Here is a 17,196-nt window from a genome sequence, read left to right on the forward strand (position 1 = left end):
GAATGCAAATTTTCAAATGAACCTCTAACACTGAGAATTACTATTACAGGAGTATTCAGTCTTCTCACTCAATAAACCTCCACTCACTCTTATTTAATCGTAAATATTTTATGCATAATATAAATTAGTAATGAAATCCATCCTTTTATACTTTTGAAAATGAGGTGGTTGTTTTTTGTTGTTGTTTTTTTTTTTTCAAAGTGGATTATACTATATTTTACAGCACAATAATATATATTGGAGCGCAATATTATAGCATTGCACTGTTGATTCTTACTATGGTATATGCATTTAATGCCTTAATGATTCTGACCATGTAAAAATGCTCCATATCAATCGTGCTGTAATGACTAAGTGATTAGTGTGCATCATCGGTTTAAATGAAAAAATGAAACCGTTCTTGCACACATTGGACACGTCATAACAGACATCACTCGTGAAATAAAATTACTGATTTTATTCCTGGCAAAACCTGAATGGTTGCGCTAAGCATCTAAGCAAAACAGTGTTAGATTTGTCAATATGGTTTTCCAGTATAACCTTGCAGTAGACGCTACGATTTCTGTCGATAGGGATAAGTCAGTGGAACTTTAATATCGACTGTTTTTATCGGCTATGTGATATATCAGCCAGACGCTAGTGTGCGCATTATTGTCCAGGGGGTGTTGTTTTTTTCCCCTCTGACACGAAGATTAATCTTTTTGGGAACGAGGGCACTGTACCAGATCTGGGAGCACACCAAGCCACGGGCCACCATCATTTAGATAAAACAAACTGCCATCAGCCACAGCAGAGCAAGAGAGAGAGAGAGAGAGAGAGAGAGAGAGAGAAAAGACAAAAACTGTTCGACCATTTAGAGATGCTTCAAGCTCTCTCTCTCTCTCTCTGTCTCTCTCTCTCTCTCTGGAGGAACATGCAAAGCTATTTTCTTTAGCCGATAGTGGTGCAGCAAAGCAGGGAAGGCAGGCAGTACATCCCCACTGGGTAATTAAAATCAATAGCCACGACTTGTTCAGTAGCCAACAAGGTCAAACACTGAAGAGAAGCCAGGAGAGTGTCAAAACTCAGAAATGGGGGAAAAGATCAGGTGTCATGGTGTTATCATTAACACTGTGTAGGACGAGAAGTGTGTTAGGATGTGCACAGAACGTGACTGTTTACGTGAAAGAGTTACTCGGAAAGCATAGGAAAAAAGACACGCAGGCATGAACCTAATGCAAATGTAGGCCAGATCCCAGTACTGACATGATCTCTGCCTCCTGTACCATACTGTGTGTGTTTGTGTGTGTGTTCTGAACAATGGCAGTGATCATCGTGAAAAAGGCACTTTTACAGTATTAGTATTCTGCTGAGAATCAGACTCCTGAGATTTCATTCCTCCACTATCAACTGGCCCCTTTTCTTCACTCTGTCTTTTCTTCCTTCTGGCCTACAGAGCCAAGCTAATTTGGTTTAATTTCAATTTCTGCTGTTCACTTTGTTGAAGCAGAAAAGACATCAGGGAATTTGCTGGCATACTTGTTTAGTCTGTGCAAGTGTGTGTTTACTGAGTGTTTGTGTAACTGTCTCTTTGAAGCCTGTTGGCTCATATGTGTGGCTGCTTTATAGTTGCTCTAAATCGTGGTTTTGGCTAGATAACGGGGTGCCCGGTTTAGCCGAGTCCGTTTTGAGAGAGTTGTTTCTCCTCCTTATCAGTCAGCTGTCCAGTAGCCACTACACTATCAGACATAAGTGCAATCTCTGTCTGATCCTTCTCCTTCTCTCACTCGGATTCTCAGTGTTCTTGTATTTGATTTATCCCATCCTCCGATCATCCGTTTCTTATCTTCCACTCTCTTCCCTTGCTCCCACCCTTTCTTATCCTCAGCTTGTGTTCTTTGTTTGTCCTTCATCGCCTATCTTTTCCTTTCTCTTTCCCTCCCTCTAGTTGCCCCCCAGCTCTCTGTCTCTCTGCTGATTGTCTGTATTCAGTGCATCCCTTAATGTCCAAGCCAGCCTCCATTTTCTCTCGGCTGTTTCTCATCATGCTGTGCTGTAGAACGAGCTACGCCTTTCCCTCACTCATCCACGCCCCGCTAATTAGAACGCGACTCAACATTTAATCAGCAGACATTTCCGATAGCCATGGGTAATGCTACATCATTCATTGTTTCACATTTGCTGTATTGTTCATTGCGTTCACCTAGCTGATTTGAAATTGAGGGTTGAAGTCAACTTGGGGAAAAAAAAACAACAACATTTAACGAGGGGACACGAGGCAGACAAAGAGATGGAAAGGAAGATAAAAAGAAGGGCGTAGTACCCTGAGTAAGATGAGAGTCTGTAGGGGATGCACTAGCGTCATGTTTCTCATTGATGGCTCCTGCAGGTCTCTGGATTGTTTTCTCCTTTCTCTACATTTCTTCTCTGGTGGCCATCTTTCCTAGAGATGATCCCGAGGGAGCAAGAGAAAAATGGCTGATCAAATCGCATCTTTTTCTCTCCTGAGAACATTAATGTGTGCACAATGCATTATCTTCAGCCCCATGCACAACATCAGTCACTAGTAGAAGTAATCCTTTCACTGGTTTCAGAGTGCACAAGAAGGGGACATGAGTTTTAAGCCTCCAGAACAGAAAAAAATAGTACACAAAAGCTTCCTGATGGTTCAGAGCAAATGGCTGTACCCTGGAGTAGTGTAGCATAAGTGATATGGAAATTACTGCATGTTGTGAAGGTCTCCATGGACGCACACTTGGCAGAATTGTTAAATAGGTAATACACTTCGAGGCCAAAAGCATCATGACTTTTTTCTTTTTCATTGCTTACACTACAAACATTCTACCTCACACCTTTAGCTCTGTTATTAAGATTTACAGATTTTCCATCTTCGCTTCAGATTTCACTACAAACCAGCATTCTTAAATATAATCATAGCCTTCTCTTGTTCCTTCCTTCCTAACTTCCTTCCTTCCTTCCTTCTTTTCTTATGTTTCAGGCAAAGACTGCCAGCCAAGAATGTGTATTATTACCGGTGCCCGGACCATCGGAGAAACTATGTGATGTCCTTCGCCTTCTGTTTCGACCGCGAGGATGACGTGTACCAGTTTGCCTACTGTTACCCCTACACCTACTCACGCCTTCAGCACTATCTGTCCAGCCTTGAGCAAAGAAACCTAGGCTACCTAAAGAGAGAGCAGCTGGGTCTCAGCGTGGTGAGTGTGCATGTGTTTGTTTGTGTGGGCATGTGCTCATTTGTGCCCATGTCTTAATTTAGCCACAAACCCATTTCACATCAAACACACCACCAATTTCCTAAATGTTATTCAAAGATACAAAAGTATTATGCCATTACTTTAAAAATAAGAACTGACATTAACTTCTGTACTTATTGTCTAGTGTTACGTAAGGATCATTAGCTAATGGTGCTAGCCAGTTTTCTCAGCAAAGTTAGTTAGCTGTGTATCTTATTAGATTCAATTATGACTACCTCTACCATTTTGACAAAGTTCAGCATTGTATTTGGAAAAAAAAAATCATCATTGTAGAGAGACAAGTGAATTTACGAGGATATAAGAAACTGCAGGTTATATTATGGAATCATCTTATCAGACTTTGGGTTAGATAGGTTTAAATATGATATATGAAGTAAAATGAGATATTCTCTCCACCTAAACAAATCTCATTCATTCATCTCATTATCTCTAGCTGCTTTATCCTGTTCTACAGGGTCGCAGGCAAGCTGGAGCCTATCCCAGCTGACTACAGGCGAAAGGCGGGGTACACCCTGGACAAGTCGCCAGGTCATCACAGGGCTGACACACAGACAACCATTCACACCTACGGTCAATTTAGAGTCACCAGTTAACCTAACCTGCATGTCTTTGGACTGTGGGGGAAACCGGAGCACCCGGAGGAAACCCACACGGACACGGGGAGAACATGCAAACTCCACACAGAAAGGCCCTCGTCGGCCGCGGGGCTCGAACCCGGATCTTCTTGCTGTGAGGCGACAGCGCTAACCACTACACCACCATGCCGCCCTAAACAAATCTGTCACAAATTTTAAAGAAAAAATGAGACTTTGATGTATTCAGAGTGTAATTACGCATGCATAGTGAGGAGTTAATACTTTATGTATAATCTGAATGGGGAGTCTGGATGTGTCGCTGCATAATTCCACACTGGTTACCCGTAACTTTCCTTGTATAAATTTGAACTTTTGGGCTTTATTCACCAACCCTGGATATGGTCCTATGTGATTGTTATTAGCTCATCTGGCCGATAGGCGATGAGTTTATGCCATCATGTGTTGTGTCTCGTCCATCCGGCATCGACCACATTTCACGAAAATCGCTTCTTCTCTCTCAATTCTTCACTGATTTTTATTCTTTTTGGCAGGAAGGTAGGTCAGCCTGGGGTGCATATGGCTTCTATCCAAATTTTCATAAGTGCAATTAATAATGAAGATATGGAGTAATAAGCCCTAACGAGCAGTTTCCACACAAATCGCTGCTTCTCCCTCAGTTCTTCAACGAGTTTGATCCTTTCTGGCATGAAAGTAGAGGTACCATATAACTTCTATCCAGATTTGCTTTGTTACAGTTATTAATGACGTTATGGACTAATTAAGCTTTAATGAGCAGTTCAACAAAAATCGCTTCTTCTTGGTCAATTCCTCGCCATTTTGGATTCTTTCTGGGAAATGGGTAGGTATTCCTAAGGTGTATACCGTATAGCTTCTATATATAGCTTGTATATAGCTTGTAACATTTATTGTGCAAGGTGGCCCATTTTAGATCATTCCTTCCCGACTAGACGGGGCCGGAGTGAGCTCTACCGTCATTGACGGTCTCGTTTCTTGACTATAGACCCTTTTCAGTCACATGACCTTCGTAAACGCGACCACCATTTTGGACATGTAGTGGACTTCGGCTCGAATCAGTTTGAATGCGAGGAAGGCGACAAACGGAAAACATAAAAGAAAAAGGAGCGAGATGCAGAAAACACCTTCACTGTCCAGCAACATAGGGCATTTACAGGGCGAGCAGAGGGAGAGGTATTTGCAAAAATTGAGGTTAGCAGGCTTAGAGAACGACGTTTACCTGCTTCCACCAGGATTGTTCACTGACGTACGCTCCGGCTTGCTCCCCCTCAAATTAAGCAGCGCACTCCGGAACCTCAGCCGGAGCACTCCAGGAGCAAGCCGGAGCGCGCTGCTTAATTTGAGGGGGAGCAAGCCGGAGCGCGCTCCGGAACCTCGGCTGGAGCACTCCGGGAGGAAGCCGGAGCGCGCTGCTTAATTTGAGGGGGAGCAAGCCGGAGCGCGCTCCGGAACCTCGGCTGGAGCACTCCGGGAGGAAGCCGGAGCGCGCTGCTTAATTTGAGGGGGAGCAAGCCGGAGCGTGCTCCGGAACCTTGGACGTTGGCTCCGGCAGCTATTTACACTGGATCCGGTGTAAATAGCTGCCGGATCATAATTACAGTAAACTAGTAAATACAGTAAAGGAAAAACTTGAGACTGAAAGGTTTTAACAGTCATCCAAATGACTGAACGTAAACATTGCTACAGTAACATACTAGCTAGTATGTTGTTGACATTAGCTAGTCAACAATAGCTACTACAGAAGAACAAAGAGGTTACAATGGGTTATTTTAACCTATTTGGTTACACACTCGCCGCCACAGAATGTTAACAGCAATGTAATGCCTTTTCTGGCTAATTTTATTCGTCTTACCTCCAACAAAGTGGTCACTACACAAGCGTTGGTATGCCCAGGGCTGCCAATCTTTCCTGTTAATGGCCGCTATCCATCTTCTCCGTCGGGATCCAATAAAATGATAAACCTTGCCTTGTTTGTTGATATGTAAACTACTGGTAGTACATGTCCAAAATGGCGGCCGCGTTTGTCGTGACGTCACGTGAAAAGGGTCCATACTCTGTTCGAGTGGTGAATTCAGCAGCTTGCTGTCTGTCACTAGTAGTACATCAGGGACAAATTTGACATGGAAGCAAAAAAATCATTCATCACACAAATAGTGCTGCATTTTTTTTAAACGCTCTATGTAAACTATAATGATTGGTTTGCGAACCCAACGCAGTGCACTCCATGCCTTTTGAGTTTAGGTCACAGAAAAATGTATCAGAAAGCAGAACAGAATACAATGCTGTAAAAAGTACTCTGCCTTTTTATATTTGCTCAATCAAGATTAAAGCATCATCCTGACTAAAACTACTAAAAGTACAGTTTTTATTTATGAAAAAGGCCCTGTTGCTCAAAATTTGGACTGTAATGGTGGTCTTGTTTAAAACTAGTGTTGAACTAGAGATTTTTCAGAACAGATTCCTCTTCAGTGACATTTTTTTCCCCAAACTGGGCCTAAGAGCACTCATCTTTTTCAGTCAGATAGCTAATGATAGCATTTTTGATTGTCCATATGAGTATGTTTTTGTTCTGTGGTCCTACTTTAGTAATGTCACCTGCTCATACACACACACACACAGTAGGTATTTATGTTTGGACAATGTTCTATGCACTTAATCACAGGCTGTACATGTAACTGGAAAAAATATGTAAGAGGATATTTTGGAACCAGAGAAAACACTCGTGGTTCAGGCCCACAGGCTACTATTTGATAATCCCAGCTGGAAATCTATGATATTAATAGTGGGGTGTTTGGTGTGTTTTGATTGTGTTTATCAGTATAAACTTCCTCAGGCATCTTAAAAAGTCTTCAGGGCATGTCATGTAGTTCCTCATGCTTCAGGATTCCCTTCAGCTAATAATCTCCTATAAATACAAGAAGAGATGCTGTTTCTCCTTTTTTCGCCGTCATTCTCCAAATGAGAGAACACACACACGCACACACACTTCCTTTGGAGAGAATGAGGGTGAAAAAAGGGGAAATAGTATCTCTACTTGCATTGCAGACATGTGTGAGCGAGAGAGATCGGCGCATTCAGGCTTTACTAGGCCAGGTGTTGGATCATGCACAGTGCCTGCAGTGCTGTTTCTGCTCTTATCAAATAATTGTAGAAGAAAAACTCATTAGAAATGCTTGAAAGATTAAGACCCGTTCTCATATTTTCCTCCATCACTTCCACATTTCAAGGACAGCTAAGCTGCAAGGGTCTGTGATGAAGGGACATCTATTGATAAGGAACGTTTCATCGGTTTAGAAAACAGTTTCTTATGAAATGTGATTTGAAATGGTAAATTATATGGAGAAAGTAAATTAGGCAAATATGCATGTGATTGCGGTTCAGAAACCCTGCGAGCTTTTGGCCCTGTCCACACGGCAACGGATTCAGGTGACTCCGATACAGTTGCTTATCGTTTAGGCCTGGCGTCCACACGGCACCGGCGTTTTGGGTGCCCAAAACGCAATCTTTTTGAGAACGGGTTCCAGAGTGGAAAGATCTGGCAACGTTGCTGTTGTGAAGTCGTCTGGACGAGTAGAACGGATTTGTTTACGATGACGTCACAACCACATGACTGTGAGTGCTTCACGCCGGGTAGAAGTGTAACGAATATCACCAGGATATCACCAGGAAAAAGCCTTACAGAGCACTAGTGAGAGTGAAACACGAGCTTGGATATTATTATTATTATTATTATTATTATTATTATGTTCAGTGTTAGTTCACAGTAGTAATGCAAGAAGCAGAATAGTGACAGTAATAGTGAAGCAAAAACATGCAATTGTACAAACACTGCAGCTCTACAGCAAAATATTCATTTATGAAATGGTCTGATTCTTAACACCAGTAGTGCCAATGATCTTCTCATTGCGATGCGATGCGAGTTGTCAACAAATCCTATAACTTGGTTCATGAAACGCGCTTACAAAATATTTTCACTGTGAATATTTATTGTGTAATGGTGCAAAGTGAGAGAGAGAGAGAGAGAGAGAGAAAGACTCTGCCCTTAGGGCAGAGTCAATCCTGCCAGCAAAAATAGGGAAAAAAAGGAGCGATCTCACCTCTTCAGATGTTGGTTTAAGTCCGACAATACATTCCTCAAAAAGGGCGTAGAGGAGCAAATTAATCCATCAACGTGTAGCATTCAATTTATTCCGGACCATTAAAGACGCCGCCTTCCGCGTAGAATCATACGTCATCCTCGCCGCCATATTGGACAGGTCAAAGCGGAGAATAAAGATTCATGCGCTGCCTTTAACTGTACCAACAGGTTTACCGTCCAAACGAGATCACATGGGATTACCTTTCACAGGTGAGAAACAACAAATTAATCCATCAACGTGTAGTATTCAATTTATTCCGGACCATTAAAGACGCCGCCTTCCGCGTAGAATCATACGTCATCCTCGCCGCCATATTGGATAGGTCAAAGCGGAGAATAAAGATTAGCTGCGTTTAACTGTACCAACAGGTTTGCCGTCCAAACGAGATCACATGGGATTACCTTTCACAGGTGAGACTGGAAAAATACTTTTCATTGTATTTGGTCATTATAATGTAATTTTACGAACAGATTTTCCTGACTTTGTGGCTAATATGAAGTCTCGCGCATAATAGTTTATGCGCATGCGTCCTTACTTCTATTGTTCTGGTGTCTCCGAAGGGACCGTCTTACAGCGCCCCTAGAGGTGTGGCATGTGTATTGCATCGTTTTCAGCAAGCGTTGCGTTGCCATATGGACCTGATATTTTACTGATCGTTGCCCATTTGGACGCGATATATTTTTAAATAACATCTCGTTGCCATTGTCGTGTGGATGTAGCCTTAGAGTCAGTGTACTTACTGATGCTTGCAATAGCAGTACAAAGAATATAAACATTCATTGTTCTCTAATGTGACATACTTTATCTGATTGACAGCACAATATCAGCCCTAAATACTAGCATTTTAAGAAAGAAAGAAAGAAAGAAAGAAAGAAAGAAAGAAAGAAAGAAAGAAAGCACAACGTTATTCATCACACACTTGTGAAATTTCCTCTCTGCATTTAACCCATCTGAAGCAGTGAACACACACATGAGCAATCACATATAGTGGGCAGCCATGCTAACAGCGCCCGGGGAGCAGTTGGGAGTTAGGTGCCTCGCTCAAGGGCACCTCAGCCCAAGGCCGTCCCATATTAACCTACCCACATGTCTTTGGATTGTGGGGGAAACCGGAGCACCCGGAGGAAACCCACGCAGACACGGGGAGAACATGCAAACTCCACACAGAAAGGCCCTTGCCAGCCACTGGGTTCAAACCCAGAACCTTCTTGCTGTGAGGCGACCGTGCTAACCACTACACCACCGTGCCGCCCCATGGTTATTATTAACCATTATTTTTAATGAAATAATGAAGGAATAAACTAAAGCAGATGAAAACTGAAGATGAATGACCTACATGTTTCAGATACAGTGGATAGAAATTAGGTTGAAAAACACTACAGGGATTAGTTATTAGTTATTATTCATATTTGCTCAAATTCACATCATTATTATTAGTAGCAGTGGTAGTAGTAGTAGGAATAATTGTAGATAAGTCATGACAGTAGAAAAATTGGTAGGAGAAAAAAACTGAATAGTAGTAGTAGTTATACTGATAGAAGTAATAGTAGAAAAGTAATGTTGGTAGTAGTAGTAACAATAGCCCATCCATCCATTATCTGTAGCCACTTATCCTGTGCAGGGTTGCAGGCAAGCTGGAGCCTATCCCAGCTGACTATGGGCGAGAGGCAGGGTACACCCTGGACAAGTCGCCAGGGCTGACACATAGAGACAAACAACCATTCACACTCATACCTATAGTCAATTTAGAGCCACCAATTAGCCTAACCAGTCTTTGGACCGTGGGGGAAACCCACGCAGACACGGGGAGAACATGGAAACTCCACACAGAAAGACCCTCGTCAGCCGCCGGACTCAAACCCAGGACCTTCTTGCTGTGAGGCGAGAGTGCTAACCACTACACCACCGTGCTGCCAGTAATAATAGCCATAGTAGGGTATCAGTAATGCTGGTGGTGATAGTAGTGGTAGTGGAAAGAGTAGAGTAGTAATAGTTGCTGGAGCAATAATAGTAGTAATCGTGGATTAGTAGTAGTTGAAGGAATGATAGTATACTAATAGTAGTAATAGTAGCAGGAATAATAGTGGTGGTGGTGATAGTAGTAATACTGGAGTAGTATCAGTAGTTATTGTGGTAGTCCTAATTGTAGTTGGGTAATAGTAGAGTAGTAGTACTAATAGTGATAGTAGATGAGTGGTAGCAGTTGTAGTAATAGTAGAGGAGTGGTAGTATTAGTAACAGTAAACTAGTAGTAGTGATGGTAGTAGCAGCAGTAATTGCAGAATAGTAGAAGTAGTAAGAATAGTAGCTACAGCAATAATAATAGAGTAGTAGTAAAAGTAATAGTGCTAGTGGATGAGTGGTAGTAGTCGTAATAGTAGATCACTACTCATAGTAGCACGGTGGTGTAGTGGTTAGCACGGTCGCCTCACAGCAAGAAGGTCCTGGGTTCGAACCCAGCGGCTGGCGAGGGCCTTTCTGTGTAGAGTTTGCATGTTCTCGCCGTGTCTGCGTGGGTTTCCTCCGGGTGCTCCGGTTTCCCCCACAGTCCAAAGACCTGTAGTTAGGTTAACGTGGGGCGGCCTTGGGCTGAAGTGCCCTTGAGCAAGGTACTTAATCCCTGACTGCTCTAGTGTGGCTGCTCACTGCTCTGTGTGTGTGTGTTCACTGCTTCAGATGGGTTAAATGCAGAGGATGGATTTCACTGTGCTTGAAGTGTGCATGTGACAAATAAAGGTTAAAAAGCACTGCAGCTTCTTCATAGTGGTGGTGGTAGTAGTAATCGAGTACTAGTAGTAGTGGTGTTGGTGATAGTAATAATATAGTAGAAGTAGAGATAGTAGGAGTAATAGTATGAGTGTCAAGAGATATGAAAATTTGGCTGCCATTTTATTCTAATAGATGTCAGGTTTCGCCTTTTTTTGTGTTTCAGGCATCACCACTAAAAGGGATGGGTATGGTAATTCACACTGACATCCATGTAGAAGTTATCATGACCATTATATTGAAGGACTGTTATTTTATTCTAATAAAGCATTTTTACAGAAGAACGGGAGGTCTGATAAGTCATGTGGCAGGAACACGGTATGCAAATATTCATATATTCATTTCAGGTAAAGTAAAACTGTCATAATTAAGTATGACAACAGATCATAATGGGGAATCTGCTTTTTGCTGCTTTGTAGAGTTACTGTGTGTCACCTCATACTGTTTCATACAGCGTTGTGCATCAGGAAACATCCTTTAAAAAGCACTGCAGCAGGTCAGATTTAAAGGAAGGGTGAATGTGCTGTATGGAGGGCATACTTGTATTAGTATGCATGGGTGTAAGGAAGTTTTATGGCCTTATTTGTCTTTTTATGTCCTGTGTTCTTGGGTCTATGGCAGCTTCTTTTATAACGAGAGAGAGAGAGAGAGAGAGAGAGCACCAGCTTTATCTGCAGACTATGTTCGTCCAGTGGTGCGAGACAAAGATGCGGTGCAGTTAAACTGAGGCCACACACACACACACACACACACAAATTGACTGCTATGTACATGCAAAGCAACAACCTGACATACAAGTATATATACATTAAAGGGGAACTGAAGGCAATTTTTTAAATCAAAATTCTATTTATCTCATTTTATTAAATATAGGAATGCATTTCTGACAGCTGTTTTGTCACTGCTATACCAAGTTATGAGTGTTTGAAATATGCTCTGTAATATATCAGTCCGTCAAAGCGATGACCGTAAACGAGATTCGTTGAGACCTGTGCGAGACATCGTAGGACGGAAGTAAAACATACAGCGGAAATCAAAGTGACCGACATCTGCCAATGTTGTCAAAAGACACGCACGCCCTTCTTCAAATGCTGATGTAATCAAGCCGGAAGTTTTCCCTGTGTCCGAAATCGCTCCCTACTCACTATATAGGGCACTATGTAGTGGGGACGCCATTTTGTAGTGCTGTCCGAAACCTTAGTGAGGATTATGTGGGAAATGCGCTCAGTATAATATGTATTTATCACAAAAATACATGCATGAATTTATTATTTTGAAAACCCACCAGCCACCTGATCTGGCACGTTTTAATTGTGTGACGGTAATGACGTAAATACCAGCGCGACGGACTCGTCCTTATCCTGTCGTCTTTCCAACTCTTCTCTACGCCACGTTGGTCGAAGTCGTATGGAGTAATCTCCATCACTGATGAAGCTGGCAAATCTCGAAATTAATCTAAATTGGAATGAGATAAGCGACGCCTGCCATGGACCATATGAACTACATTCAACATGGCTAAAAACCGAAAAGGCCAATAAGTGTAATATAATATGCCAATACGAGTCACGATATAAGGTTAATAAAACCGAAAATGTAATTGAATAGCACGTTAATTAAGAAATAAAGCAAGTTTAAAAATGACTTCAGTTCCCCTTTAAACACAGAGTAACACAGCGTATTTGTGACCGTAGGCTAGTTGTCATGCCTAGCAATGTTAATTTCATTAGCGCTTCATATCATATTCCTTTAATGACATTAGAACAAAACAAATGTCAGTGGCGATATTATTCCTGGTGTTGGCTTCCCAGTATTTCTCAGATTCGAACCAATGATGTTGTACCAGCTTACTTGAAGAACACTGTGTTAAAAGATTTTTTGCATGTATAATATGGGCAATCTAAATGAGATCAGACTGAAATACATCTGTGTGATGCATGCCTTTCAAGCTCTGCATAATTTAATAATGACAAATGTCTCATATATCACGTGAATGACTTTCACATGCAGCACCAGAGGGGACTGTGGATGGAAATGAGACTTTTGGTGCTTTCGTTGAGCTTTCTGTCTTATTTGATACCTATTAAGAAATGCTAGATTATTTGTTATATCTGAGAGAGTGAAAATAATATAATTTTAAATCATGAACCCATGAAAGCGAATAATGAACGCCAGTCAGCAGTTTAGAGCGTCATTGTTCCCATTCATGTATACAGTATGGCTGTAGAATTCATTTGGAGCATGTTCGAGTTTTATATTAAAATTTAGCTTTAATGGAATAGGAAGACGTGATATTGATTGGACAAAACAGGATGTTTATGGCTGATCATTGGGGAAAATAGTTATACCACTGAGCCAAAATAGTAGTAAACAGTACTGCTTGGTCAGATTGATTTTTATAGAATCGATTTGAAAGAATAATATTATTGACTCTTGAGGTGCTAGTCAGGAATATGATGATATAATATTGAATTTTGTCAGCATGATAAATTATACTTTCACAATATCAGATAGCTGATTTGGCTTTTTTGTAGATGTTTTATTGAACTCATAGATTTTACAGTTTTCTTTTGCTTAGCAAACCTAAATACCGTAATATATGGTGTACCATATGATGATAGTATAATACTTTTTCCAAATATTGTGTTATTTTATTTTTTGGCTAATACCACAGGGCTGGGGGCGGCACGGTGGTGTAGTGGTTAGCGCTGTCGCCTCACAGCAAGAAGGTCCGGGTTCGAGCCCCGGGGCCGGCGAGGGCCTTTCTGTGTGGAGTTTGCATGTTCTCCCCGTGTCCGCGTGGGTTTCCTCCGGGTGCTCTGGTTTCCTCCACAGTCCAAAGACATGCAGGTTAGGTTAACTGGTGACTCTAAATTGAGCGTAGGTGTGAATGTGAGTGTGAATGGTTGTCTGTGTCTCTGTGTCAGCCCTGTGATGACCTGCCGACTTGTCCAGGGTGTACCCCGCCTTTCGCCCGTAGTCAGCTGGGATAGGCTCCAGCTTGCCTGCGACCCTGTAGAACAGGATAAAGCGGCTAGAGATAATGAGATGAGATGAGATGAGACCACAGGGCTGTTGAATTACAATATCTGATTGGTCAGAAGGGACTGATTAATTCTTCGGTTTTACGTGACATCACATCCGCTTCATTACTTATTCAAAACTTTAGCTGGTGGTCAACCAAAGCTCAGCTGACAGAGCGTTTGTACAGAGAAGGTGCATTGCTCGCATGAAAAATGCCTTACACTTGCGTTGTTTTAGGTTGTTCGAATCGATCAAACCATGAAACTGATAAAAATTTCTTCAGGGTTCCCCGTGAACTAATAAAAAAGGGTGAACGAATACAGGATTTCACAAAAAGACGTCGAGAAAAGTGGCTTTTGAACCTCTCACTGAAATCGAAGGGAGTCGAATCGAATCATGCTCAAGTTTTAAGTGATCACTTGGTGAAAGGTTTGTATTTCCCTCTCAGCTATGTCCTTAGTGTTTTCCAAGTACTTTTATTGCTATGTGTCTTATGGTACTTTTTTTTATTACGAAGCACTAAAGTCCCCAGCTGTTTCTTTGTTTACTCCTCACTCGATGGCTGCCATGTTGAAAAAAAATGCATGTCTTGCTTTCTTTAACAGCAGTCTTTTGAACGAGTCTTTCAGGAAGTGCACGTGATTAAAACAACCACGAATAATAAAGTCCATATGCATGAAGGTCGTGACAAAATTCTTCCCCAGGCATGCAGTTACAATGCGTCGTGATCACTTCTCCGTCTTGTTTAACTGAGATCCAGGTCTTTAAAGGGGTTTCTGATGATCTTTCTGAATGATTTACCTGAGAGATATGAGCCAACACAAGTGAGAATCAAGCCAACTGTTGTTTGTTTACACTTCAACTTGCAGCGCTTCGTTGTAAAGATGCGAACGAAAAGCTTTAAAAAAAATACTTACACAGGCAAAAACAATATGGATTCATTCGGCAGCGACTTGATACCGAGGTCCTTTACCCAGCCACATTCAAAAAAGTTGTAAGCCTCCATACTCTTCCACCTGTTTTGCGGTGTAGAAGGACGTCTGCAACACCAGATAGTTCGAGATGTTGAGGAACTCGACTGAAGGGTAGTTTTCGAGATCGTATGACAAATCCTTCTGTCCCAGACTGTAGGGGTCGATTCCATTGCACATAGCAATCTTCTGAAGATATCTAAAGTGAGCAGTGACTTCTAGATTACGAGCATACTCTGATAAGTTATCGCTAGTTGTTTGCACTACGGCAGCCATTTTGGTTTGCTTGACCACCAGCAGTTTTACCGGAAGTGAAATCGCTAAGAAAAGTCACATGACTGAAACCCAAGAATTTCCTATTACAGCGCAGCGCTGAAAGTAGTGCCAGCTGTAATTTAAGCACAGGTTTATATGAAATCACTCTTTCTAAAAAGTTATTGTATTGTTCACAGGCACTTGTATGATCTTAGTCTAATAATAAATGGATTTTTTTTAAAAAGATCATACTGTTATTTAACAAAGAAACTGTAAAATTTTTGATATGGCAAAAATTTGTATAAGGAAACATTTATTTAACATTTATGGTAGCTTGTCTCCAGTGCTTTGTAACAGTCTTCAGGACAGAGGACTTCCTCTAAAATGACAAATTGCATGTTGCTGCCTTGGCAACTTCAAGAGAGAACAGAAAGAGAGGCTGTTGAGAGAATGACTTACAGCTGATTTCAAGTAAGTGATAATAGGAACTAACTTCTCATAACATTCAATGTAACTGTACATTAATATAAAAGTAGGGTGTTTCGTTAATTAAAAGTAGACGGCCTTTCGATTTCATAAAACCGGTGAAATTTAGTTCATTCTCTCATCTCATTATCTCTAGCCGCTTTATCCTGTTCTACAGGGTCGCAGGCAAGCTGGAGCCTATCCCAGCTGACTACGGGCGAGAGGCGGGGTACACCCTGGACAAGTCACCAGGTCATCACAGGGCTGACACATAGACACAGACAACCATTCACACTCACATTCACACCTACGGTCAATTTAGAGTCACCAGTTAACCTAACCTGCATGTCTTTGGACTGTGGGGGAAACCGGAGCACCCGGAGGAAACCCACGCGGACACAGGGAGAACATGCAAACTCCGCACAGAAAGGCCCTCGCCGGCCACGGGGCTCGAACCCGGACCTTCTTGCTGTGAGGCGACAGCGCTAACCACTACACCACCGTGCCACCCTGAAATTTAGTTCCCTCTGAAATTTGGTCATTGTGATGTGATGTATTTGGTCATTGTGATGTAAAAAAAAAAACAAAAACAGGCCATTCTGTGGCTGGGAAGTTATTTAATTTGAAGGGATTCCCGAGCAAATAATGCGCATGAAATCGCTCGCTTCATGCAGTCAAGCGGACGGGGAAGTCCGGTGTGCACATGCGCAGATTTACCTTTCAGCATCGTCGTCTGCTTCTTCTTCTTCTTCTTTTGGGTTTCATGGCAGCTGGCATCTAGTGTTGCATTACTGCCATCTACAGGTTTACCTTGACCGTGCACTGACAGTTACATCATTTTGTCGCTAAAAGAACAGCCGATCACACCGAGGTGCTCGCTGACTGCCGATATTTATTAGTTTGGTCCTGTGTTTCCTTTCCTTTGCAACATAGTGTTTTTTCTTTTCACTTTCTGTTACTGTAGTCGTTCATCCACGCTTCATTTGCGTCCTCCATTTTCCTTTCCCATTTCAAATTTGCATCCCACAATGCCTTGCGCGAACAGGGAAAGCCCACCATGTGATGCTTGACGTAGTCTCTTGGATTGCGTCACGGTGAAGCAAGAAATAATAGCGGAGAATTTAGGGCCACATGGCCCTAAATACATTAATTGTTCTATTTTAAAAAATGATAATATAATCGGAAGCCTGTGATTCAAATTCAGTAGCTTTCGGTCCACTAAACAAAAATAATTGGGTGTCAGGGAAAATTATTTTTATGACCTAAACCTGAAATATCTGAAAGTCAGTCTATCTTTAATAAAAATTGCTATCATTGGCAAATTGTTCTTGTGTGGTATAAAGCACATTTTTGATCTGTTATAGGAAAATAATAAACTTTAGGGTGGTAACAGTAGCCATATTTCCATTAACCTGCTTAGAGCATAATTTGAAATAAAGAACTAAAAAATAGAGTAAGGGAAGCATGAATTTAAAAAAAAAAAATCTAAAATATCGCAAAAACGTTTTTACACTCACACGAGGTGGTTTTTCAAATTATTCAATGAAGCAATATTTTACTAAATTAAAATGGAAGCACATTTTTCACACTGAAGTCACATGCATGACATGAAGAGCAAGTGGAAACGCTACCTTTCTGGAAGTAAGCGCTATCACAAGAGGAGAAAACCCAGCTTTAATCGCAAAACATTATTTTATGGGAACACAGAGCATGC

At 41.6% G+C, this 17,196-nt stretch overlaps 1 protein-coding gene across 1 annotated transcript in view; it reads left to right on the forward strand.

Annotated features, from left to right (window-relative positions):
- Positions 1-17,196, forward strand: part of agbl4 (AGBL carboxypeptidase 4) — a 690,290-nt gene that overhangs the window by 396,179 nt on the left and 276,915 nt on the right. The window contains exon 5 of the mRNA XM_060932734.1: positions 2,978-3,194. Coding sequence (XP_060788717.1) covers positions 2,978-3,194 — 217 coding nt within the window. The remainder of the gene's footprint in view (positions 1-2,977; positions 3,195-17,196) is intronic.

This window comes from Neoarius graeffei, chromosome 10 (genome assembly GCF_027579695.1).
Source record: "Neoarius graeffei isolate fNeoGra1 chromosome 10, fNeoGra1.pri, whole genome shotgun sequence".
NCBI lineage: Eukaryota > Metazoa > Chordata > Actinopteri > Siluriformes > Ariidae > Neoarius > Neoarius graeffei.